Raw genomic sequence first — 21,390 nt, forward strand, 5'->3', positions numbered from 1 at the left:
AGCCCTCAGGCGGCAGTCGCCGGTCTCAATTGGGAAGATGAACAGTGCACATTGCATTCCGAAAATGCAAGTCCCCAAAGCTCCTCCATCCCTCCATTCAACCAAAGTCCCTTAGAGGGCTTTGGAGATGCAATTGCATCTCCTCAAAGCTTGCCAAAATATTTGCCAAACAGGTTTGCATTTGTTGAAGGGACTTTAGAGCCTTAAAGTAGCTTTCAAATGCCCAACCAAACAGGCCCATAAAGGTTTCTCTCAGTCGAACCAGCTCCTCTCCGTCGGAACCATCGCACCGCCTCGATTCTCAAGCTCCGTAGCAGGTACCGTTCGAGCTCGATCCTTTGAAAATTATCGGTGCTGATCATCGCGTGATTGATCTTCGGCCTCTTGGGTCTCTCCTTCTCCAGTTTTGATCCGCGTCGGATTCGCTTCCATCCCATTTCGGGTTCGAATCCGTTTGCTTTTTGCTCCGTTTCGGATCCGCTTGTTCGTTCGAAAGCTTCAGCATCATTCACAGTTGTCGTAGTCGTCGTTCGTGAGCTCAACCTGTTGCGCATGGCCATCTTAGCCCGATCTAATTGGGCCGTTACGTGTTGTGAGATGCGAGGAGGTGTTCTCTTCACGAATCACAGGTGTTTGTTTTCCTGCCGAACGTATTGTGTTGGAAGTGCCGTGTGTTGTTTTCGTTCGACCTCGCTGTTGGAATTGTTGTTGGAATTATTGTTGGAAGTAACTGTTTCCCTATTCTGGGCTGAGGAGGTTGAAATCAAGTTTTGATTTTTATCTGATTGTACTGCTTACTTGTCGGAATTGTTCGCGATGTAGCATTTTGTTGTTCTAGTGTGCAGTGGGAGTGTGAAGGTTTGAGAATGTCGATGCCCTTTGAATGGGGATTGTAGTTCTAAATCCAGACATGATTCTTGCACTTTAAATGGGATTTACTCGGATTTCCGCAGTCTAGGAATATCCTGATATGAGCTCAACATGTTTAAACTTATTTAAGCTGTTAGTCAACAAAACTTAAAACTCACTATTGTTTGGTTTACTCCCTTACTATCTCGTTCTTGCTCTTTAGTGAAAGTGCTTATTCCAAAATGAAATTATTGTGTCGGTAATGTGGAAGATACTATGCTTATGATATTTAGCTTTCTGAATTTCTATATAGGCTCTGAAAGCCAGTTTTAACATTGTGTAGAGTGTAAAAACAGACTTGCTGTACTTTTCGTTAATGTGTTTGAATCATTTAAACTTTTGCTGATAACATAAATGTACATCTCAGAGCCATCTTAACCTTAAAAGCTCTGTCTTTTTTCCCTTTTTAGGTAAGTCATGGTTAAACATAACAATGTGGTGCCAAATGGGCACTTCAGAAAGCACTGGCAAAATTATGTCAAGACCTAGTTTAACAAGCGTGCAAGAAAAGCTAGACGACGCTTAGGTAATTGAATTGCTCGCTTTATATCAAAGTGCTGCCATTCTTATTCTTGGAGCATTCTGATGTTCTTTATTTTGCGCCCAGCTCGGCAAAAGAAGGCTGTGAAGATTTTCCCGAGGCCAACAGCGGGTCCACTCCGACCAGTTGTTCGTGGTCAAACCCTGAAGTATAATATGAAGGTCAAACCCTGAAGTATAACATGAAGGTCAAACCCTGAAGTATAAGGGAAATCTTAGTCTCTTGAATAAGTTATATGCCTGGGAGTGCTATTTCTCAGGATCGATTCCCTCTTCATTGGGTAATCTTTCTCATCTCACTGCACTACTCCTCAACGGAAATAACTTGCAAGGTCAAATCCCTATTTCCTTTGCTGACCTTACCCAGCTATTGGTGCTAACTCTCTCTTCCAATAACTTGAGTGGCGATACTTTGGAGTGGGTGGTCAACTTGACAAAACTTACCGACTTGGACATTTCAGGTAATAGTTTCTTCCTCTCTACCTGTTCGGTCGGATCTCCTTCCTTCTCTCTCTGCAGCTCCTTGGAACCACCGATCTATCGAGCTCCACGGCCGCTCGCTCCCTACCCAACCACTGCCAAAACCCCTGCCGTGACGACCACCAGCAAAACCAGAGACAGGGACTTCCTCCTCCACTTCGAGGCCTACCTCGCCAATCCTCTCCTCCTCCCTCCTGCCTGAAACCCTACCCCTCCATCAACGGCCGCCACTCGGATCTTTTGTTGAAGATTAGCGCGTGGGCAGAATTCGTTTGGTACATTGGGAGCGTGAATCTGAAAATTAGGGATTTGAGGAGGCTGCGGGAGGACGAAGCGTGCGTCGAGTCAAGCATCGAGATCATGATTCGAGGGGGATTAATTGTGAGGAGAAAGAGTTGAAGTTGAGGAAGTTTTTTTTCTTTTTGGTCGGAAAGCTGAGGAAGTTGAGGGAGAAGAAGCCGTGGCTCAGAACCTGGCCGAAGTTGCCGAGCCGGAGGTCCTTCTGGCTCATGCCTGTCATTGGACTCGAAGCTCTTGAGGCGGCAACGGTGGTTTTGCTCGTGGCCATCCTGGGGGGTTTTGGTGGTGGTCAGGGAGGGAGTGAGCGGTGGTGGAGCTTGACTGTCGGTGGTTCCATGGATATGTCGAGAGAGAGAAGGAAAGAGATCCAAGAGGGAGAGAGACTTTCCAACTTTTTGACGATGGGCCTCACAGTGCCACTTATCATCACAATTGCACCTAATATTTTCAGGCGACTAGATTTTTTAGCCAAAGAGAAATAGGAAATTGAATTTAATGGTGTAACTAACGCTCCTCTTGTCTTGTGTCTTTTTTTTTCCCTTATGTTTGGTAGATAATCGGTTAAGCGGTGGATTGCCATCTTCATTTGAGAACTTGAAGCGATTGACTTTGCGTGGTGATATTTCGGGCACATTGTGGAATCTAAAGGATTTTGAAGGGCTTGGCCTAGAGTAGCTTAATCTCAATGGCGTTCTCAATGAAAATGATCTATTCAAACACAAGAACTTGAGATACTTATATTTGTCCTACAACAATACGTCGTTCACCAAGTCATTCATCAATGCCACTACATCAAAGCTTTACTTCTTATACTTGGATTTGTGCAACTTGACCGAGTTCCCACAGTTTATAGGCTACTTAAGCGAATTGGTGCGGTTAGACCTACCACACAACGGAATCCGAGAGACTATACCTAGATGGATGTGGAACAATAGCAAAGAATCTCTCTAAGTATATAGATCTTTCTCACAATCTTCTAACTGGTTTAAAAAACAACCAAACCGATCATCTTTTGCCGAACTTGACGTATCTTGACTTTAGTTCTAACTTGCTAGAAACAACACTCCTTGTCCCACCACCCTTGATCATGCTATACACCATCTCAAACAATTTCCTATTTGGGGAAGTTCCAACATCCATTTGTGAAGTGAGCTCTCTTGCTATTCTCGATTTGTCCAACAATGCTCTGAATGGCACACTTCCTCCTTGTTTGGGTAGTATTGGTCCTTTGATTATATTGAATCTCGCGAGAAATAAATTCGAGGGCATGATTCCTCGCATTTACCCACATGGTTGTTCATTGAGGATGATCGACCTAAGAGAAAACCGACTAAGAGGGATTGTTCCGAGATCTTTAGGAAATTGTGGAATGCTGGAGTATTTGAATCTCGGTGAAAACCAAATTAATGATACATTACCATTTTGGCTATCGGAATTGGCCTACCTAAAAGTTATTGACTTGCAGTCCAATATGTTGCAGGGATCCATAGAAGATAATCTAAGCCAGCTTAACTTCACCAGTTTACACATCCTAGACCTATCCAACAACAACTTCAATGGTGAACTTCCTTCCAAGTTGTTAAAGAGTTGCCACACCATGAAGGTCATCGTTGGTCAAGATAAGTTGGCATATTTGAGTCTTTTTAAAAGGCTTGATCTGTCTTCTGTTTCATTCAATGAAGGTATGAATTATGTGATGACATTAATGAGTAAGGGCACGGAAAGGGAATATGCGAAGATTCCAGATGTTCTCATGGCGATTGACTTCTCCAATAACAAGTTCAAAGGGTTCATTCCTGAACTCATTGGAGATCTAAAGTCACTTCGTATGCTCAACCTTTCAAACAACTTCCTCATTGGTAGCATCCCTCCTTCCTTGACTAGCATGATAGTACTCGAATCACTAGATCTATCGTGGAACAAACTTGTGGGAGAGATTCCTCAACAATTAGCCCGCATCACATTTCTTTCATTTTTCGTTGTCTCTCACAATCGTCTATCAGGACCCATACCACATGGATCGCAATTTGACATGTTCGGGAGCAGTTCATTTGCGATGAATGATGGTTTGTGTGGAAGTCCTCTGCCAAATAAATGCACAAATGATGATAACACTCCACCACCACCATCTTTCAGAGTAGATAATGAAGAAGAGTGTCTATTCGACTTGGATCGAAGAATCGTGTTGGTTGGAGTTGGAGTCGGGTTTTTGGTCGGTATTGTGCTAGAGAACTTGATCATTGACGAGAAGAGTAGGCGGTTCTTGCACTACTCCAAGAAAATGGCAAATGGATGGAAAAGGTGAGGAAAGCTCTGGCAGACAAGAAAATATGCAGCTAGATACGTAATACTCTATGTTTAAGCAGCTTGTTGAGAACAGTTACACATGCATGTCTGAAGATTCTAATCTATGTTTATCTATCTTGAATAAGAGCATTTTTTTTAAACCTGTAAATACTGCCATTTAGAGACGTAATTGAGATAAGTCGATGCTAATGAAAAGCCAATTAATATACATGGTGGATGACGATGTAAAAGTTTCGTTGTCCATGGAAACTAGGGAGATCGGTGTGAAAATTGTCATGAATCTTAAGTAGAAAGGGCCTTCATTTGCTTCAATAATTTTTGTTTTTCCGGTTGTTCACGGGCTCAAACTAAAGATTTGTTCTCCGCAATTTGAATGTATATTCAGATGAAATTTCATAATAGAAGATTACCAATTTGTGTCGTGACAGGATATTATTTTCTGTAAAGTTTTTTCTTATTTTTCAGTGGCTAAGCTAGCAAAAATTAGCATCATTCTTCTAAATCCAAATTTTAGGAATCTCTTCATAAAATAAATTGGTGATTAAGGATAGCAATCCATCGCTTTCACCTGTAGTCTTTAACGATTAAACTGCAAATAATTTAGTTTCATATTTATCTTCTTGTCTCTATTGTGTCTATAGGTTCCAATATTTAGTAGCTCGCCACAATTAGATTTTGGAAGTAGCGAATGTCCTAAAATTAGATTATCTATCATAGACCAGAAGTAAAAGTGAGTGCTGATTGGCATATATACACACGTTTGTGCGTAGATTGCCACTTTATATGTTACAGTTTATAACGATATAATATGATGTTCAGGGAAAAACAGTCAGAAAGAATAATATACAAGAAAACAACGTCTACATACCATAACTTAGGAACCACACGAGTTCACATGACGCAAACATAGATAAAAATCTTAGCAATTTGTGACTATTTTTAATACAAATTAGACACATGACAATTTACATTACTAATAAATGTCACATAAGTATCCAATTGCATGCACGCTTCCTTATTACTCACTGCCTTCCCAATCTTTTCCACTTTTTTGCCATTCTCTTGGAGTAGTGCAAGAACCACCTACTCTTCTTGTCAATGATCAAGTTCCCTAGCACAATGCCGATTGAAAACCTGACTCCAGTGCCAATTAGCACAATTTTCCAATTCAAGTCAAATGGAGACTCTTCCCCATTTTCTTCCTCGAGCAATGATGATGGTAATGGTAAGTTATCCCCAACTTATGTGCATTTATTTGGTAAAGGACTTCCAGACAACCCCTTATTCATGGCAAATGAAGAAGTCCCAAATGTGTCGAACTGACTTCCTCGTGGTATTGGTCCCGATAGTTGATTATGAGAAACATCTACAGATGAAAGAAATGTTAGTTGGGCTAGTTGTTGAGGTATCTCTCCTGAGAGATTGTTCCGAGAAAGATCTAGAGATTCCAACTTTGTCAAGTTTGCTAAGGACGGCGGAATGGAACCAATGAGAATGTTGTTCGAAAGGTTGAGTGTTACAAGAGACTTCAAATCTCCAACAAGATCGGGTATGCATCCTTCGAATTTGTTATTGGAGAGGTCAATTTCCATAAGAGCAAATTAAAAGGAACCTTCGAGTATTCCGTTTCTATTCCTTTATACATCAGTTTCATTCCATAGGTCGTTTTATACGTATCAACCACTTGCTGAATATCCACATAAATGGTAACTATTGCATATATATATATATATATATATATATATATATATATATATATATATATATAGAAGGAAGGAGGGAGCCCTGAAAAAGTATACATATATTCCAACTGATCTTGACCAATAATTACTTTCATGGCGTGGAAACTCTGCAACAACTTGGAAGGAAGTTCACCATTGAAACTATTGTTGGAAAGGTCCAAGATATGCAAATTGCTGAAGTTAAACTGGCTTTGATATGTTTCTATTGGACCATGGAACATATTGGATTTCAAGATCACAGCTTTCAGCTCAGTCAATACTGATAGCCAGAATGGGAACCCATCAAGAATTTGATTATAACCAAGGTTCAAATACTCTAGCTTTGTACAATTCGCCAAAGATATTGGGACAGGCCCTTGCAATCGATTCTCTATGAGGTCAATAATCTTCAACACACAACCTTTTGGGTAAGCATTAGGTATCATGCCCTCAAGTTTATTTTTTCCAAGACTCAAAATTGACAAAGAACCAATATTTCCGAAACATGAAGGAATTGTGCCATTCAAACTATTGATGGATAAATCAAGAACAGCGAGGGATCTTGCTTTACAAATAGATTGAATTTCCCCGAAGAGGAAGTTATTGGAGATATTATAATAAATCACTGATGGAGGTGGACTAGGGAGTGCTGTTTTGACCAAGTTAGAACTAATGTCAAAGTATATTAACTTGGGTAGTGGCAGATTAATCTGGTTGTTCACAAAGCCAGTTAGAAAATTGTGAGAAAGATCAATATACTTCAAGGTCTCTCTACCACCATTCCACATCCATGAAGGAATACTCCCTCCAATGTTATTGTGTGAAAGACTTAAAGTCTCTAATCCGCTTAGGTAGCCTAAAAACTTTGGGAACTCATGTAAGTTGCATGAATCTAAAGCTAAAGTGGAAAGTTTTGGAAGAGCGCAATTGACCTCATTCTTGCTGACAAAAGATATGTTGTTGAAGTCCAAATATAATGTTGTCAAGTTCTTGAATTCATGTATATCCACAATGCCACTCAAATTATTCCAACTGAGATCAAGAAATTCAAGATCCTTGAGTTTGTGTATATCCACTGTGCCACTCAAATTATTCCTACTAAGACATAGATATTCAAGATGCTTGAGTTCCCCTAATGAGTTTGGAATTTCACCTTGCAAATTGTTGAATGAAATGTCAAGATTAATCAATCGCGTCAAGTTCTCAAATGAAGACTGAATCAGGCCACTTAGTTGAACATCTGCCAAATGTAAACAGATAAGACTCGTTAATTTGGCCACAAATTGAATCTCGTCATTTCTTTCTCTTTTTTTCTTTTTAAATTCAAAAATAAAGGCCTTGATAGTTGAATATTACCTGCAAGGCCCAAAGAGGTGAGTTTTCCCAAGTTGACAAGCCAATGCCAAATATCACCGCTGAAATTATTGACACTGAGATCTAGATATGACAGCTGCGTGAGGTTAGCGAAGGAAGCGGGGATTTGACCATGAAATTTACTTGCTGATATATCCAGAATAGCAAGCTGAGAAAGATTACCCAATGAAGTGGGAAGTGAACCAGAGAAATCACATTCCCCAATTGATAATACATTCAAGAAAGCAAGGTTTCCGATGGAAACGGGTATTTCTCCTGAGAAATTCGTGCCCCAAAGAATTAATGATTTTAGGGAAACACCCCACTTTTGTTCTGGAATCGAACCATAAAGTTTGTCATTCAAACTTATGTCGAGGACTTCGAGGTTTGGTAATTGAAAGATGCCTATCGGAAATTCTCCATGCAATCCACAATCTCTAAGTTTAAGTGACTTCAAAGAGGAGAAGTTTGCAAGCACATGTGGGAATGGTGATGGCATGCTTATAAAAGAGAGATCAAGTTCTCTAAGCATAGTTAAGTTATGAACAAAGTTGTCTACGTTGGGCATCTCGAGAGACAAATCAAGAGGTATGCTGGGATCCCACCCAAAAGACAAATCAAGAGATATTAATCTAGATATCCGTGGGATATCCAAGGGGACTTTTCCAGAAAAGTGCGAATTGGAGAGATTAAGGTATTGTAACCTGGAAAGATTGCCAAAGCCATATGGAATTGAAGAAGAGTTGAAGTCATTCCAAGCAAGATTGAGCGATTCCAAGTGGAGTAGGCGAAAGAGGCTACTGTTGGAAGTTATGGTACCAAAGAGACAGCTACTGCGAAGGTCAAGGCCTATCACATGACCGGTGGTGTCGTCGCACTCGACGCCATCCCATGAGCAGCAATCTCCATGTCCATAGAGAGACCATGATTCAACCTTTGGATAAACACAAAGAAAATCTACTCTCATGGTTTGAAAACTTCTCGTAAATTCTACTCTGGTGGTTCGAAAACTTCTCTTAAATTCCATCAAGGCTGAGCTCTCATACGGATGGCACAGTGGCATAGCAAGTGAAGTATGAATCATCAGGAGGACGATCCAGGTAAGAAGCGCATAGACTAAGGATGCCATGATTTTTTTGTTTTGGTTGCTGGAGTTGGTTAATGTATGCGAGGTAAAGTGTGATTGAGAAGCTTTTATAGACAGCAATAACTGGTCATATTCAATGGAAGTTAGCGCAACTTGCCTCGCTTGTTGTATGTGGAAAGAGGCATTCTTACATAGATCATTGATAACATCTCTGTCTTTGATATGAACCGCGTACCAAAAAATAGCATGATCCAGACATGGATCTTGAAGAAACAAAATCACGCATTGTCCATTTAAATTATCCAATACATCATCTTTGTCTACTTTTCTAGTTAAATCGCGCACTCGTAATTGCTAAACAGAAACAACAAGGTGTTAGTTTAGATGGTTAGATGGTTTGCTCGTCTCCTTGTGATCTTGGGTATCAAGCCTTGTTGGGAGCGCTCTAAAATAAAATCCCGAATTCACCGTGTCAATATAAGAGAGGACGCCCTTACGATCACCCAGGGAAGTGAACTAATCGAGGTGTGTGTATGGATGTTATTCATGTAAGCTTTCATCCTTACTTAGCTTTCTTCAATACAACAATGATCAATTAATTAGTTGGATGAAACGAACATTTTAATTGTCTAGATTGAACTCAACTAATTACAAATGACTTGAGCTAACGATTAACTGGCTTCGATATGTTTCTATTGGACCATAGAACTTATTGGATTTCAAGATAATAGCTTTCAGCTTGGTCAATCCTGATTGCCATGAAGGGAACCCATCGATAATTTGATTGTAACCAAGGTTCAAGTACTCTAGCATTGGACAATTCGCCAAAGATCTTGGGACAGGACCTTGCAATCGATTCTCTCTGAGGTCAATAATCTTCAATGCACAACCGTTTTGGAAAGCATGACAGAGAACCAATATTTCCGAGACATGAAGGAATTGTGCCATTCAGACTATTGATGGACAAATCAAGGACGACAATGGATCTTCCTCTACAAATAGATTGGATGTCCCGGAAGAGGAAGTTGTTGGAGATATTGTAATGATTCGTTGATGGAGGTGGACTAGGGACTGTTTTGAGCGAGTTAGAACTAATGTCAAGAAAGCTCAACTTGGGTAGTTACAGATTGATCTGGTTGTTCACAAAGCTAGTGAGAAAATCGTGGGAAAGATCCATGTACGTCAACTGGGGTATTGTTAGATTGATGCGGCTGTTCTCAAAGCCAGTTAGAAAATTGTGAGAAAGAAACATAACTGACAATGTTTCCCTGCTACCATTCCACATCCAAGTAGGAATACTCCCTCCGATTTTATTGTCTGATAGATATACCCTCTCCAATCCCTTTAGGTAGCCTAAAAACCTTGGGAACTCATGTAAGTTGCATAAACCTAAACTTAAGGCGGAAATTTTTGGAAGAGTGGCATTGATCTCGGTCTTGCTGACAAATGTTATGTTGTTGAAGTCCAAATATCATGTTTTTAAGTTCTTGAGTTTGTGTAAATCCATGGTGCCACTCAAATTATTCCTCGTAAGATCCAGATATTCAAGATCCTTGAGTTCCCATAAGGACTTTGGAGTTTCACCTCGCCAATTGTTGAATGAAAGGTCAAGCACAACCAACTGTGTCAGGTTCTCAAATGACGATGGAAGTGGACCACTCAGCCGATTAACTGCCAGAGTGTAAAGAGACAAGACTTGTTAGTATGGCTAGTGACTGAATCTTGTCATTTTCTTTTTTTCATTAAAAAAAAACACCTTGCTAGCTCAATATTACCTGAAAGGTCCAAATAGTTGACTTTTGCCAAGTTGACAAGCCAATGTGAAATATCACCTGTGAAATTATTTTTAGAGAGATCTAGATACGATAGCTAGGTAAGATTAGCGTAGGAAGCGGGGATTTGACCCATAAATTTACTTCTTTATAGATCTTGATAAGCAAGCTGAGAAAGGTTACTCAGCGAAGAGGGAAGTGAACTCAAGAAAATCGTGCCCCCAAGAGACAATGATTTCAGGGGATTATCCCACTGTTGTTCTGGACTAAAACCAGAAAAGGTTGTCATTGTAACTGATGTCAAGGACTTCCGGTTTTGGTAATTGAAAGATGCTTACCGGAAATTCTCCATGCAATCCACATTTTCTAAGTCGGAGTGACTTCAAAGAAGAGAAGTTTGCAAGTATATGAGGGAATGGTGATGACATGCTTATAATAGAGAGATCAAGTTCTCTAAGCATAGGTAAGTTATGAACAAAGTTCTCAATGTTGAGTATCTCAAGAGACGTCCACTCAGAAGACAAGTCAAGAGAAATTAATCTCGAGAGCCGTGAGATATCTGAGGGGACTTTCCTAGAAAATTCTGAAATAGAGAGATTAAGGTATTGTAACCTAGAAAGATTGCTGAAATCATATGGAATTGAGGAAGAGTTAAAGTCGTTCAAAGCAAGATTCAGCGATTCCAAGTGAAGTAGGCAAAAGAGGCTGGTGTTGGAAGTTATGGTGCCAAATGAATGTCTGTCAAGGCCTATCACATGACCACTCGCCTCGTCGCACTCGACCCCATCCCATAAACAGTAATCTCCATGTCCATCTAGTGACCATGATTCAACCTTTGGATAAACACAGCGAAATTCTGCTTTGCTGATTCGAAAAGTTCGCTTGAAGTCCATCAAGGCAGAGCTCTTGTCCGGATGCCATAGTGGCTTAGCAAGGGAAGTATGGATCATCACGAGAAGGACGATCCAAGTAAGAAGCGCATGGAGTAAGGATGCCATGATTTTTGTTTTCGTTACTGGAGTTGGTTAATCCGTGCAAGGTAAAAGTGCCGTTGAGAAGCTTTTATAGATAGTAATGGCTGGTCGCTTTCGTTGGAGGTTCACGCTACTTACATAGTATGTTACGTGTGAAAAGAGGTATCAGTGTATAGATAATCAAATGAATGTCCATCTTTGATATGATTTGTATGTCTAAAAATATTGTGATCCACACATGGATCTTGAAAAAGCAAATGTCTTAATATATTATTGTACAGATCACGCATTGTCAATAAAATTATTCAATATAATACTTATTTCATCTTTGTCTAATTTTCTATTTAATTTGTGCACTCGGACTCGCTACACAGAGCCAACAGTGTTGATTTAGATGGCTAAAGAGTTTCCTTCTCTACTTGTGGTCTTGAGTATCGAGTCTCGTCGGAAGCACCTTAAGAGTAAAATCCTGAATGCAACGGGCTGATATGTGGGAGTGCGCACTTAATATCCCCAGGGAAGTGAACTAATTAAGGTGCACGAAAGCTGGCCTCATACATACACACACATACATACATACTTACGTACAAACATGCGCGCGAGCGCGCACGCGCACACAAACATATATATATATATATATATATATACACAAACATATATATATATATATATATATATACGCACGCGCGATGAAACTTTCATTTTATTTCTCTGGATTGAGACTCAACTGAGATCACAAATAACTTGAGCTAACAAGTTTTGTATAGTTAGTGCATTCCTAATTCCGCATCCCATCAAATATCATATTATATAGCGTACAAATTACAATTGGACAGTACTATATAAACTTTCATGCAAAAAAAAAAAATATTTATGATCTTCATAGATGTCAATTCAAGTAACCGGCATTACACGAGCTAACCAGTGTCATTATACAATAAGAGTGAAGAACAGAAGTAGAATATTCTCACATCAAAATTAACATTTTACGTGATTTTGGTCAACTGATGTTAAAATGGGAAAAAGAATGATGAATAGCTACACACTAGAGATAAAGCTTTTTTTTCTTCATTTTTTTTCCCAATAAATAAAATGATTACATTAAAAAAACGCATGTCAAGTTACATGGTCTGAAAAAACTGCAGATGTTGTTCCTTTGCAAGCGGTGCTAAAGCATCCGTGCAACCATCTGCTTCTCTAAATATGTGCTCAATTTCGTATTCCAGCAGCTCCGTGAGCACGTCCCTGCGTTCAGCCAAAAGAGGGTTCAATAGTAAATTAAGCCTTTGACGGCCTGCAATTGCTTGACTAACAAACATGGAATCCATTTCAGTGGGTAAATGGGTAATGCTATCAGCTGATTCTAATCTAAGACAATCTCTTTGCACTTTATTTTTGCCCCGATGTGTTTACTGTCCATCGGAGCTTCTATAGTTCCCAAGAGACTTATGCTTGTTTGTAATTCATCATAATCATATATACTTTGTCATTAAATTTTATATAAAATGACGCAATGATATATAAAATCTGAAAATATTTTCAGCGGATGATTACTTTCTTTTCTTTTTGTGATTTGTGGACTAAGAATACTCCTAAGAACTGTAGAATGACTCCCGTTCGTGAATCCAAAAGATGGGCAAAAGTCTTGGTAAGTCATGTAATTTCCTGTGTTGTTGGGAGAAGATTACTTGCCTAACTTCAGAGTCTCTCCGACTTTCTTTTCAATAAAATACAGTTTTTCAACCATTAAGAGGCACGCTTCTGATCTTAGTCAAATTGTTATTATACATTTTCCATGCTGTCAAAGTTGAAGTGGCCACTCAGATTCTCAACTTAGTGGAAGACTTGGAAGACTTCTTTCGAGTCAAGGAGTGGTTGGCGTCTTTTGCTGAACGTGGACTCAATGATGAAACGCAACATCGACTTCACTTACACGGCATGCATTTTCATCATTAGGTATACCAGTGCCTCAAATTTTCCATAATACTTTTATGATTATTCCATTTATTGCTTATAATATCATTAATGATTGAGAGACACCTTTTATTCTCTTAACCTTCAATGGTTTCTTACAAAGAAGGAATTGATGCAATTCAAGGAATCTAATTACCTAATTTACGTACAGTATAAACAAATACCAAGTACCAAGACATGACTCAATGATTTTAACTCAGCAGTTAAAGACTATCATCTTCGGGTCACCCACCTGGGTTTTGACTCGTTTTTTTAACTTAGTCCGTACATGAAAATTTTATGCGTCCACGATTTACCTATCTAAGATGGGAACTATCGTCTTGAAAAAAGGGAGTACTGAGGCAATTAGCAAGTAAGCACGAGTTTGTTCATTTTGCTCTTAACTATTCTGAAATATACTGTCGTGATTGGCTTGTATAAATATATAATTTGATGAAGCATTCATTTTACTTGTTTGGATTGAAACTCAATTCTATTGCCATTGTATAATAAGAGTGATGAACAGGACTAGAATATTCTCACATCAAAATTAACATTTGACGTTGTAATGGTCAACTGATGTTTAAAAAGGAAAAAGAATGATGAATACCTACACACCGGCGATAAAGCTTTTTTTCTCCCTTTTTTTCCGATAAATAACATGATTACATTAAAAAAAGCCCGTCAAGTTACATTGTCTGAAATATATGTGCTGCTGGTGTCATTGTACAATAGTTCTTTAATAACATGTGGAACCGAGGAACAAATTACAAATTGCAGATATTGTTCCCCTGTAAAGCATCCGTTCAACCATCTGCTTCTTTGAGTATGTGCTCAATTTTGTATTCCTGCATCTCTGCGAGCAAGCCTTTACATTCGGCCAAAAGAGGATCTATTAGTAATTCATCATAATCATGTATACTTTGATATTAAATTTTATATAAAATGAGGCAATCATATATAAAATCTGAAAATATTTTCAGTGGATGATTATGGTCTTTTTTTTTTTATTCGAGGATTAGGAATACTCTTAAGAACTGTATAATGACTCATGTTCTTCAATCTAAAAGATGAGCAAAAGTCTTGAATTTCCTGTTGTTGGGAGAAGATTACTTGCCCAACATTCCCACTTTCTTTTCTATATAATACAGATTTTTCAACCATAGCTCAATTCTGACCAAAAAAAAATAAAAGAATAAAACCGTAGCTCAAAGACCAGGTTAAGTGCATTGACCACTAAGAGGCACGCTTCTGATCATAGTCAAACTGATCATTATGCATTTTCCATGTTGTCAAAGTTGAAGTGGCCACTCAGATTCTCAACTTAGTGGAAGACTTGGAAGACTTCATTCGAGTCAAGGAGTGGTTGGCGTCTTATGCTGAGCGTGGACTCAATGATGAAACGCAGCATCGACTTCACTTACGTTGTATGCATTTTTATCATCATAACAAGCGCCTCAAATTTTCCATAAAACTTTTGTGATTATTCCATTTGTTGCTTATATAAATGATTGAGGTACACCTTTTATTTTCTTAACCTTCAACGGTTTCTTATGGGGAAGGAATTGATGCATTTCAAGAAATTTAATCACCTAATTTACTTGCAGTATAAACAAATACCAAGACATGACCCAATGAGTTTTAACTCATCAGTTAAAGAATTGATATTATCTTTGGACCACCCAGTTGGGTTTTCACTCATTTTTTTACTTAGCCCATACATGAGAATTTCATGCGTCTGCGAATTACCTATCTAAGATGGGATTTATTGTTGTGGGAAAAGGGAGTACTGAGGCAATTAGCAAGTAAGCACGAGTTCGTTCATTTTGCTCTCTTAAGTATTCTGAAGTATACTATCGTGCTCTGTTTGAAATGACCGATATATAGTTTTTCATCTAAGTTGCATGGTCATCTCAAAATGTTAATAAATGGCCAATTGTACAGAACTCAGTCTCAAGGATCAGTTGTAATTGAACCTCTAGTATACAACATCTGATTTGTTGATGTCATACAAAATCGTATTTTCCATAATCTCACCTTCCAAATGCTGCATTCCATCTCCTTTTCAAGTTACCTTTCAAGTACATTGAACGTGTACATATTTATTTTTTGCGTCTCTTACTTACATCATGGTTTCTTAACGACTTAATATGGCCTGTGCATCGCCAGGTTCTAAGATGTTTTCAAAACCTGGTTAACCTGCAAGATTAGAGCTAAATGTTGGAAATAGGAAATCGTTGCTGGGGTGGTTACTGGTTTTTCAACCTCCTTAATATTGATGAGTTTCATCTTCCTTGAAGCGTGGTTGCTTGTTTTGTGGCACAAGTATCTGTTACTGGTAGGCTTGCTGTACAGTATGGGAAAAGGCTGGCCTGACTGTGATTTATGTTGATAGGTAGTTTGGAAAAGCCATTTTTGGTCACCTTGGCATTTTGGATTCTGCTACTGATGTTATTGCAGGATCTTGTTGAATATTGTACTTAGCAGAAAAGTGAGAAACGTTTGCTCAGCAATGTAAAATGGGAGGGGAATAGTCAATGTAGGTAGTGAAGGGAAGTTAAGGCAAGAGGCAATTCAAAATGCTGCTGTTGATCTCTTAAGCATCCTGAATTTGTGATGTAAGATGTGTATTGAGTATATCTATAAGTGTCCTAGCTCAAATTAACCAAACGAGAGGGAATAAACAACGGAACTAGTTTAGAGTCCTTTTATTGCAGAACGTGTGGAGAGAGGGAAGCTGCAATTTGATTTCTAATTGCAGAGTAGGCTCTCAGTAGATGTAGTATTTCACATACCTAAATAGTTCACCGTTCTCATTATGGTGGAAGTCTAATTTGTATGAGTTTTGACACTGTGTATATACAACTAATACTTTCTATAACTCAATTAATTTTGTGATTGTTGATTGTATCTTTATTTGATGATTCTGAGTGCACATCCATCTATTTCAATAATATCGTTTGATCTTTCATTTTTTTCGTTCTGATTGTGTTGATATTTTTTTCAACACTTCTCTGTTAAGATGGGTGTTTCTCATTTCCCGCTTAAAACCGATGTATAAGTGAGTTTAAAGTTAGAGAGACATGAGCCCACCTATAAATGGGCTTATTGATAGAAGACTGCACAACCAACCTATATGGATGAACAAACAAGTATGAACAGCCTCTGTACTTGAAATTTAGCCTTGAAGCTATGAATCAAATCAAACGACATGAACAATTTTACATGGGAGCTTGTTGCCAATTTCCAACATGTCACCAAAAGAAACGAATGGATACTATATCGAAAGTATGACAGAGAAATATAGATAAAGAGGGACAATGCCAAGCCGCTGCCCTTGTGCTCTGGATGATAAAACAAATGTATATAGGTCTAACATCGTGCAGTTTTCAAACCCATACAGAAGGCATACATAAAATCCATGAAAAGTATTGGGGTCAAGCACTTTGAATGGCCAAGTAGCAAGATATTTCCATTGACAGAACGAATTGTTGCTGCCTATAAAAAGCTTCTCCGTTGCACTCTCCCACGAAAACTCACTTCAGTAACCAAAAGAACAAAACACAAAAGCAGAAAAATATGGCAGCCTTATCATTATATCTGCTGCTTACTTGGATGTTCCTACTCTCTCTCTTTCGTACTAGGCTTGCGGAGGCATCATGTCATGCGGATGAGAGCTCTGCCTTAATGGAATTCAAGAGAAGTTTCAGAACCGACAAGACAGATTCGCGATGCGTTTATCCAAAGGTCCACTCTTGGTCTATGGATGGAAGTGGAGATTGTTGTTCGTGGGACGGCATCGAATGTGATGAGGTCACCGGCCGAGTGATTGCCCTCAACCTCAGTAGCAGTTGTCTCTCGGGCACCATGAGTCCCAACACCACTCTCTTTCGACTCGTTCACGTGGAGTCGCTCAATCTCGCTTACAACAGCTTCAACTTCTCCCCAATCCCGTACGGCTTCAGCAATCTTTCGAGGTTACAATACCTTAATCTCTCCCACTCGGATTTTTCCGGTGAAATTCCTCACGATATCTCGCAGCTATCCTGGTTAGTTTCTCTCGATTTGTCCACTTCTTGGGGCTTGACACTTCATTTGCTCAACATGGGCGACCTTGTTCATAATTCGACTGGGCTAAAAGAAATCGATCTTTCTTCTGTAAGCTTGTCATCACCTGTCCCTCATGTGCTAGCGAATTTCTCTTCCTTGACATCGCTTCGGCTTGGAAATTGTCGATTGAATGGAGACTTTCCGGTCAGCATCTTTCAGATGCCAAACTTGGAAATCCTTGACATTTCTCTGAATCCCAACCTTTCTGGTTTTTTTCCCAAACCGCATTGGGGTTCTCCATTGAAATTGTTATACCTTTCCTCGACCGACTTCTCGGGAGAAATACCCGCTTCGATCGGAAATCTTAGTCTCTTGAATGAGTTAGACGCTAGCCACTGCTCTTTTTCGGGACTTCCCTCTTCATTGGGTAATCTTTCTCATCTCACTGCACTAGACCTTCGCAGAAATGACTTGCTAGATCAAATCCCTGTTTCCGAGCTTGGATATTGTGGATTGAATGGAGACTTTCCAGTCAGCATTTTTCAGCTGCCAAACTTGGAAGTCCTTGACATTAGTGGCAATTCCAACCTTTCTGGTATTCTTCCCAAACCGCATTGGGGTTCTCCATTGAAATCCATAAACCTTTACAATACCAAATTCTCAGGAGAAATACCCTCTTCGATTGGAAATCTTAGTCTCTTGAATGAGTTAGACGCTAGTGAGTGCCATTTTTCGGGATCGCTTCCCTCTTCATTGGGGAATCTTTCTCATCTCACTACACTAGTCCTTTACGGAAATAACTTGCAAGGTCAAATCCCTGTTTCCTTTGCTGATCTTACCCAGCTATCGCAGCTAATCCTCTCTTCCAATAACTTGAGTGGTGATACTTTGGAGTGGGTGGTCAACTTGACAAAACTTACGGACTTGGAAATTTCAGGTAATAGTTTCTTCCTCTCTGCCGGTTCGGTCGGATCTCTTTCCTTCTCTCTCTGTGCAACTCCATGGTATCACCGATCTCTCGAGGTCCACCGCCGCTCGCTCCCTCCCCGACCACCTCCAAAACCGCAGCCGCAGCGACCACGAGCGAAACCAGAGACAGGGACTTCCTCCTCCACCTCGATGCCTACCTCGCAATCCTCTCCTCCTCCCTCCTACCCGAAACCCTACCCCTCCATCGACGACCGCCACTCGAGTGTTCTGTCGAAGATCAGCGCGTAGGCGGAGTTCGTCGGGTACATTGGGAGCGTGAATCTGAAAATTAGGGATTTGAGGAGGTTGCGGGAGGACAAGACGTGCGTCGAGTAGAGCATCGAGATCGCGACGTCGAGGGGGATCAATTGCGAGGAGGAAGAGTTGAAGTTGAGGAAGTTGTGGGAGAAGAAGTTGATGATGAAGAAGCTGTCCTTGGTTCAGGACTTGGCCGAACTTGCCGAGCCGGAAGGCCTTTCGGCTCAGGCTTGTCGCTGGACTCGAAGCTCTCGAGGCGGCGATGGTGGTTTTGCTCGTGGCCGTCACGGCGAGGGTTTTGGTGGTGGTCGGGGAGGGAGGGAGTGGCGGTGGAGTGCGAGAGATCGGTGGTTCCATGGAGTTGCAGAGAGAGAGAAGGAAGGAAAGAGATGCGACCCGAACCGGCAGAGAGGAGGAGAGGGAGAGAGACTTTTCCAATTTTTCTGAAGGTGGGACCCACAGCGCCACTTTTCGTCCACTGAGTGGGCTGGTGCATCGATGACGTGGCGTCACACTTGCTCCTAATATTCTCAATTGCGGTTAGTTAGTCCCATGGTGTAACTAACGCTCCTCTTGGTCTTGTGTCTTTTTGTTTTTCTTTCTGTTTGGTAGATAATGGGCTAACCGGTGGACTTCCATCTTCATTTGCGAACCTGAAGCAGCTGAATATACTCGACCTTTCTGACAACGACTTGCGCGGTGATATTTTGGGCACATTGTGGAATCTAGAGGATCTTGAATGGCTTTATCTGAGGTCGTTTAATCTCAACGGCGTTCTTGATTTAAATGATCTATTCAAACTCAAGAACTTGAAAGGTTTAGATTTGTCCTTCAACAATATATCGATCACCAAGTCATTCATCAATGACACTACATCGAAGCTTGCCGTCTTAATCTTGGATTCATGCAACTTGACCGAGTTCCCACAGTTTATAGGCTACTTAAGCGAATTGGTGCGGTTAGACCTACCATACAACAGAATCCGAGGGACCATTCCTAGATGGATGTGGAACAATAGCAAAGAATCCCTCTGGTATATAGATCTTTCTCACAATCTTTTAACCGGCTTCGAAAACAACCAGACTAGTCTTCCTTTGCCGAAGTTGGAATATCTTGACGTTAGTTCTAACTTGCTAGAAACAACCCTCCCTATCCCACCTCCCTCGGTCATGATATACAACATCTCCAACAACTTCCTATATGGGGAAGTTCCAAAATCCATTTGTGAACTGAGATCTCTTGCAGTGCTCGATTTGTCCAACAATTCTCTGAATGGCACACTTCCTCCTTGTTTGGGTAGTATTGGTCGTTTGTTATTATTGAACCTCGCGAGAAATAAATTCGATGGCATGATTCCTCCCGTTTACCCAAATGGTTGTGCATTGAGGATGATCGATCTCAGAGAAAACCGACTAAGAGGGATTGTTCCGAGATCTTTAGGAAATTGCGGAATGCTGGAGTATTTGAATCTTGGTGACAACCAAATTAATGATACATTTCCATTTTGGCTATCGGAATTGGCCTACCTAAAAGTCATTGACTTGCGGTCCAATAAGTTCCATGGTCCCATAGAAGGTCATCTAAGCCATCTTAACTTCGCCAATTTGCACATCCTAGACCTTTCCAACAACAGCTTCAATGGTAAACTTCCTTCCAAGTTGTTACAGAGTTGCCATGCCATGAAGTTTATCGATGGTCAAGATAAGTTGGCATATATGAATATACATCAATGGATTGATATGTCTGGTTTCATACTCGACGGAAGTACGATGAATTATGCGTTGATATTGACGAATAAGGGCACGAAAAGGGAATATAGGAAGATTCCATATATGCTTGTGGCAATTGACCTCTCTAGTAACAAGTTCAAAGGTTCCATTCCTGAACTCATTGGAGATCTGAAGTCTCTTTATATGCTCAACCTTTCAAACAACTTCCTCATTGGTAGCATCCCTCCTTCCTTGGCGAACCTGACAGTGCTCGAATCATTGGATCTTTCCCTAAACAATCTCATGGGAGAGATTCCCCAACAACTAGCCAGCCTCACATTTCTTGAATTTTTCGATGTCTATCACAATCGACTATCGGGACGAATACCACATGGAACACAATTCGACACATTCGAGAGCAGTTCGTTTGCGATGAATCGATGGTTGTGTGGAAGTCCTCTCGCCAAATAAATGCACAACTGGTGAAAGCGCTGCACCACCACCATCATCTTTCAAAGTAGATAATGAAGTAGAGTCTCTATTCGACTTGGATTGGACAATCGTGCTGGCTGGCACTGGAGTTGGGTTTTTGGTTGGTGTTGTGCTAGGGAACTTGATTATTGATGAGAAGAGTAGGTGGTTCTTGCACTACTCCAAGACAATGGCAAAAGGATGTAAAAGGTGAGATAAGCTTTAGCAGACAAGAAAATATGCAACTAGGTACTTGATGCTCTGTATCTAAGTAGTTTGTGAGTGCAGTTATACGTGCATGTCTGAAGATCCTAATCTATGTTTGTTTGCAATGTTTCAGTAAATTACTATGAGATGCTGTTTTCTTGCTCATGAAAGTTAGTTCTTTAGGTTCTTAGAGAACATCTCTGTCCATATATACATCACCAATCTCATAATGTTTTGTCGTAATAGTACAAGCCAAATGACTCTCATGAATATAGAGAATCTAACCTGGGACCTGGTTTGTCCATCCATCTTTTTGAAAGCCTGGAGATA

At 40.1% G+C, this 21,390-nt stretch overlaps 4 protein-coding genes across 4 annotated transcripts; 3 read left to right on the forward strand and 1 right to left on the reverse strand.

Moving 5' to 3' along the window:
* Window positions 1-3,496: 3,496 nt before the first annotated feature.
* On the forward strand, window positions 3,497-4,534 carry LOC130139845 (receptor-like protein 9DC3). Its single transcript, XM_056317628.1, has one exon. It carries the CDS (start codon window positions 3,497-3,499, stop codon window positions 4,532-4,534), a length of 1,038 nt encoding a protein of 345 aa, XP_056173603.1.
* Window positions 4,535-5,558: 1,024 nt separating this feature from the next.
* Window positions 5,559-8,595, reverse strand: LOC115663392 (receptor-like protein 6). The gene is made up of 3 exons (XM_056317629.1): window positions 7,614-8,595; window positions 6,321-7,497; window positions 5,559-5,670 (listed from the first exon to the last, which is right to left on the reverse strand). Exons 1-3 carry the CDS (start codon window positions 8,575-8,577, stop codon window positions 5,559-5,561), a joined length of 2,253 nt encoding a protein of 750 aa, XP_056173604.1. The 5' UTR covers window positions 8,578-8,595.
* Window positions 8,596-17,083: 8,488 nt separating this feature from the next.
* LOC130139846 (receptor-like protein 6) lies at window positions 17,084-18,664 on the forward strand. Its single transcript, XM_056317631.1, has one exon. The coding sequence runs from the start codon at window positions 17,084-17,086 to the stop codon at window positions 18,662-18,664; it is 1,581 nt and encodes a 526-aa protein (XP_056173606.1).
* Window positions 18,665-18,935: 271 nt separating this feature from the next.
* LOC115664018 (receptor-like protein 9DC3) lies at window positions 18,936-20,853 on the forward strand. The gene is made up of 3 exons (XM_056317632.1): window positions 18,936-19,122; window positions 19,286-19,489; window positions 19,610-20,853. The coding sequence occupies exons 1-3, from the start codon at window positions 18,936-18,938 to the stop codon at window positions 20,851-20,853; spliced, it is 1,635 nt and encodes a 544-aa protein (XP_056173607.1).
* The last annotated feature ends 537 nt before the right edge of the window (window positions 20,854-21,390 follow it).

The sequence above is a fragment of the Syzygium oleosum genome, unplaced genomic scaffold, assembly GCF_021117445.2.
Source record: "Syzygium oleosum isolate NSW1041296 unplaced genomic scaffold, Sole_v2.1 Sole_v2.14, whole genome shotgun sequence".
Lineage (NCBI taxonomy): Eukaryota > Viridiplantae > Streptophyta > Magnoliopsida > Myrtales > Myrtaceae > Syzygium > Syzygium oleosum.

Bases quoted from the DNA above. Each gene is read 5' to 3' on its own strand.
- LOC130139845 (XM_056317628.1), top strand. From the start codon at position 3,497: ATGATTCCTCGCATTTACCCACATGGTTGTTCATTGAGGATGATCGAC.
- LOC115663392 (XM_056317629.1), bottom strand. From the start codon at position 8,577: ATGAGAGTAGATTTTCTTTGTGTTTATCCAAAGGTTGAATCATGGTCT. The intron at 7,498-7,613 runs GTAATATTCAAC...TACATTTGGCAG, and splicing joins CACCTCTTTGGGCCTTGCAG to ATGTTCAACTAAGTGGCCTG. The intron at 5,671-6,320 runs GCTCCCTCCTTC...CACTGGAGTCAG, and splicing joins TATATGTATACTTTTTCAGG to GTTTTCAATCGGCATTGTGC.
- LOC130139846 (XM_056317631.1), top strand. From the start codon at position 17,084: ATGGAATTCAAGAGAAGTTTCAGAACCGACAAGACAGATTCGCGATGC.
- LOC115664018 (XM_056317632.1), top strand. From the start codon at position 18,936: ATGGTGGTTTTGCTCGTGGCCGTCACGGCGAGGGTTTTGGTGGTGGTC. The intron at 19,123-19,285 runs GTGGGACCCACA...TCTGTTTGGTAG, and splicing joins CTTTTCCAATTTTTCTGAAG to ATAATGGGCTAACCGGTGGA. The intron at 19,490-19,609 runs GTTTAGATTTGT...CACAGTTTATAG, and splicing joins CAAACTCAAGAACTTGAAAG to GCTACTTAAGCGAATTGGTG.